The sequence below is a fragment of the Benincasa hispida genome, chromosome 9, assembly GCF_027475165.1.
Source record: "Benincasa hispida cultivar pf3 chromosome 9, pf3_genome.v1.1, whole genome shotgun sequence".
Classification (NCBI taxonomy): Eukaryota; Viridiplantae; Streptophyta; class Magnoliopsida; order Cucurbitales; family Cucurbitaceae; genus Benincasa; species Benincasa hispida.
In genome coordinates, this window is record NC_143486.1 from 429,719 (window position 1) to 434,102 (window position 4,384).

The 4,384-nt window shown below is 37.0% G+C and overlaps 1 protein-coding gene across 1 annotated transcript; it reads right to left on the reverse strand.

Moving 5' to 3' along the window:
* Positions 1–954: 954 nt before the first annotated feature.
* On the reverse strand, positions 955–4,067 carry LOC120087245 (mitotic phosphoprotein N' end (MPPN) family protein). The gene is made up of 4 exons (XM_039044175.2): positions 3,795–4,067; positions 2,662–3,258; positions 1,942–2,053; positions 955–1,454 (listed from the first exon to the last, which is right to left on the reverse strand). Exons 2-4 carry the CDS (start codon positions 3,234–3,236, stop codon positions 1,149–1,151), a joined length of 993 nt encoding a protein of 330 aa, XP_038900103.1. The 5' UTR covers positions 3,237–3,258; positions 3,795–4,067; the 3' UTR covers positions 955–1,148.
* Positions 4,068–4,384: the final 317 nt, after the last annotated feature.

Below are 4,384 nucleotides of genomic sequence, written 5' to 3' on the forward strand. Positions count from 1 at the left end.
TTAAAAGAAAACATACCTAATTTCATAGAAAAAGCAAAAAGGTAATAGAGCCTACCGTAAACTCTAAATAAGAAGAGTGAAACGTCAGATTTTCGCCAAGAATACGCTACGCTTGCAACGGCAAAGAAAAGAAATCGAAAGAGGAGAGAGTGAGATGAGAAAAATTAAAAAAGGCAATGTTTTGGTGGGGGGAGGAGTAGAGGAGTGAGAAACTATTTTTTATTTTTTAATTAAAAATACATTTACAGTATTTAAGAAGAATGACCTTTTAAATCTAATCTTTAGAACTGAAACACTAAAAGCTAAATTGAAATTTTAGGAACCAAACACGTCTATTTTCAAAAAGTAAAGGCCTGAAAAGGTAATTTCACCTTTTTGCACATATTTGTTCTTTAATACATACAAATTAACTAAAAGAGAGTTTACATTAAATTTATGATAGTTTAGAAACCAACCAAACCATTATTCAACCTTTTCTACTGTTAATCCAAAAAAAAAAAAAGACCTTACGTGTGCAAAATAGTAACAATTGTAAAACCCTTCTTAAAAGAGCCTATTTAGATTCTTAAAAACGCTTTTTTTCCAATTAAAATCTCATTTCAAACTGGCTGGGTAATTTCAATCATTCTTATTACGAATGCAAGCTTAAATATTCCATCAACATGCCTTTAAAAATATTAAATGAGAAAGGACCTACAGGCAACCTATTCATGGAACCCATATTTCAGTTTCCCAATAACAAATAATGAAACAGAGGATACGAATTTCAACCTATTGTAAAAGTTCCCACTCCACTTGTTGGGGGGTTGAGGGTGATGAACAAGAGGCAAATTTAAAGGGGTGGGAAATGGATGTATACTATATACCCGGTTCCCATATTAGTTTGTTCCCAAGGTCTAAAAAAGCTCCAGCATTATGTTCATTTCCTTCTGTCTCATTTTGTAAGAGTAAGAATCAGGAAAAACAACCACAATTATCAAGATGGAGGATTGTGAACATTGTACATGGTTCCAACAACCTATAACATATCACACCAAAACAATGCGTAAGCTCTCAAATTTTTAGGAATTTCTTGCGAGGAGCTAACTTAGACTCCAAACATCAAATCCATGACCCAAATTTTTAGGAATTTCTTGCGAGGAGCTAACTTAGACTCCAAACATCAAATCCATGACCTTAGATACTAATGATTTCGATGGTGAAGCAATGGTACCTCCTGACTGCCGCGCACTACTGTTACCATTTTGAAGATTGTAGGGCCGCACCAGTCCTCTGGTTGCAAGGAGTTCTGAGGTTCGAGAAGATACCGGTGGGGTAACCATGAATCCTGGGTGGTTTAATTTTTCATCTAGTGCCTGCCGGTGCATTGGGTCCACTGGTTTCACACCAACAATTAGCACCCCATTAATTTGAATACCATTTTTGTTGAGAGCCCTGTGAGCATCAGATCGGTTCTGCACCAGCAACAAATGAAACAACATATTCATAACGCAAATAGTATTTCTAAAAGGTTAAATATAGCATCTTCCTGCTCATATATGGACACATTCGGAGTTACATATACTTCATATAATATATATGTATGTATTTCTAATGATTAAATATTATGTGTTGGTTTGATGACGTCAATATTCAAACACACACTCAGCAGGTGTCAATTAAATCTTAAACCTAATTAGCCAACTTGAGAGCTCGACTAAAAACAACTATAATCTTAAGGACTTAAAACCTATTACCTTTCCTAGCATCCGAGAATACATGTTGCACATTTATTTTCATAAAAATTAATACATAATTATCAAGTTCCCAAATTTTATCAACTAGCAACAAAGCCATTCCGATTTCAAATGACAGATTGACTGGAAGTGTCAACAAGAAAAAGAACATCAAACCGAGAAAAACATAGTTAAATAAAGCAGGTAAGTGTAGGTAGATTAGTACCTGATAAAGAATGTGCATCCAATTAGCATCTCTTGGACCAGGAACGTGTTTCAAGATCTCACCGCACTTTTCAAATTCCCTCAAAACGAGATTTGTATCAGCGGGGGAGAATCTGAAGAAAGAAGGCACAAAATTATAGAAGTAAGAAAGAACATTGGAATCAATAACACCATTGCTTCATATCAAATACCACCAAAAATTTAAATTGCTTATATCAAAACCAACAGCACTGCTACTGATGTAGATTTAAAGCAGCTGGGGTACCTCCTTACATGCCAAAATGTTGAAGCATGCTCATTCATTTCAACAAGAAGGAAGCCAAGGTAAAAGGACAGGCTTACAACACTTCCAAATTGAAGAAGTTTAATGTCAGTAATTAATTGAAGCGATGCTCAATACATGAGCATGTTATCATGTGTAGGGGTGAAGTGTGAGTGTGCGAGAGAGAGAGAGAGAGATGCATCCAAAAGAAATGGCAAGGCAAGACTGCATGAACCATATACAACTAAAATAAATGTAATCATCTGCATCATGATTTAGGAAATTCCAAGATGACTCGAAAGAAAAATGATCAGCTGTTTAACATGTAGATAAAAAATCTGTAATTAATTGGACATAACAACTCTAAGATGGTAAATGAATCATTCAAAGTTCAACCCACAACAAAATTCTCAGCTAACGATGATGAATAAGAGGATTGAAAGGGAATGGAGAACTCACCCGTAGACAGTAACCCATTCCTCCTCATTGAGTTTTGCTGCAGGCAAGCAATTCCTCTGCACCTCCGGTCTGGCAACTTCCCTTGGGGTTGGAAGTGTGATTAATGCACCAGGTTGAATCACACCTTCGACTGGTGAACTTTTTCCCTTATCTTCTTGCTCGCTCCCACCACCTTTCGATGTTGACCACCAACTAAAGCCAGCTGATCCCTGCCGGCTTTGTTGTCCACTAATTGGTGTATATGAAGTGCTGGCATTTGACTTGTTTTTCAACGGCGAAGAGAAGTCGTGACTTTGGATAGGGGTCCTTGGGTCTGATTTAATTTCCGGGGAAACAGGATAATCAGCAATCCCAGACTCAGGAGAAAAATCTGAGCCCGAGCGGTCTTCCAAGGTGAAAACCGGAGGAGGAGGAAGATCTGAGTTTCCAAAATTCTCCCGCCATAAAGCAGATACAGCAGCGGCCTGGCCTGGAGTTGAAAATTTCCCTTTCCGCGTTGTAACAGGAGATGCTAAATCTTGGTAGAACAATGACTGCCTCCCAGAATTGGGAGTTCTATGCACAATGGTGTTCATGACTTAGAAAAATATATTTCAACTGCATACGAACATCTAATCAGTTTTTGTTCCAACAGAATAAATTAGAAAAACGAACGTTTACGTTCTGGCTAAACCCCTAAACAACCCCAGAACAGACTAGACCATCAAATGGCAATAAAATCTCCCCCGTCACAGACGAGTAAGCTCGGTTAAAGAACTAGCAGATGCCGGGGGCGATCTAGGATCAGAACAAACCCCACTAATACGAATTCTGAGAAAGCAATCTAGAACTTTAAAACAAACAAAGAAGCAGCAGATCAGCTGATACGCATATAGTTGGATTAGCTCAAAAACTTAAAACCCCAGATTAGGCATTTTGAAAAATCAAAAGCCGCAGGGAAAACGCGGGAAAGATTAACTCAACCAAGCTCGAGCTTCGGAAAGTTCACAGAACCAATTTACAAAATAGCTTCCACTTTCTCCGCCTTGATTCTCTCAAAAAAATCAAATAACACAAGAGTGCAATTCCAGTATACGAAATTCAGAAAACTGCGAAAAGGCAATGAGAAAATGGAGGAGAGATTAGGTAATGACCTTGAGAAAATGGTCGAGCTGTGCTTTGAGTTCCAACTGATCGATTGGAATGGAGAATTTGAGAGGCGAGGGGAGTTGGGAATTTGATTTTTCCCTCCCGAAGGTATTTTAGAATAGAGACGCCCAAACGGGATGAAAAAGACCTAAAAAATTTGGAAGTTGAAAGTTCGAAACCCTAAACCTCAACCCCATCCAGTGGCGTCTACAATGTGATTCGTGATATTATTTGGGCCGGAGTCTAGAAATTAAATTGCTTTAATTAGGGGCGGATCTAGACCATCACGTCAGAGGTACGAATATAAGGGTTGGTTGTAGACGTATCCAAATAATCCTATAATATGAAGAATTCGGATTATTCAATCCGAAATAGTGATTGAATTGGATTAATTGAGTTGAGTTAAATTTTTTATTTTTATTGGATAGTGGATTGACTTAAAAAAATTTGAGTTAACCTCACCCAACCTATATGTATATATTTGTTAAGTTTGATTACTTTGTATTAATTAATGTTTGAATTTTAATATATTTTTTTAAATTGTTATGATATTTGTTTTTGTTTAAAGTTTGCAATAAATATCATAGATATTTGG

What these genes read in the sequence shown, in the direction of transcription:
- LOC120087245 (XM_039044175.2), bottom strand. Translation starts at nt 3,236, where the DNA reads ATGAACACCATTGTGCATAGAACTCCCAATTCTGGGAGGCAGTCATTG. An exon ending in GAATGGGTTACTGTCTACGG is followed by an intron (nt 2,054 to 2,661) that starts GTGAGTTCTCCA and finishes TTCTTTCTTCAG; the next exon opens with ATTCTCCCCCGCTGATACAA. An exon ending in GGATGCACATTCTTTATCAG is followed by an intron (nt 1,455 to 1,941) that starts GTACTAATCTAC and finishes TTGCTGGTGCAG; the next exon opens with AACCGATCTGATGCTCACAG.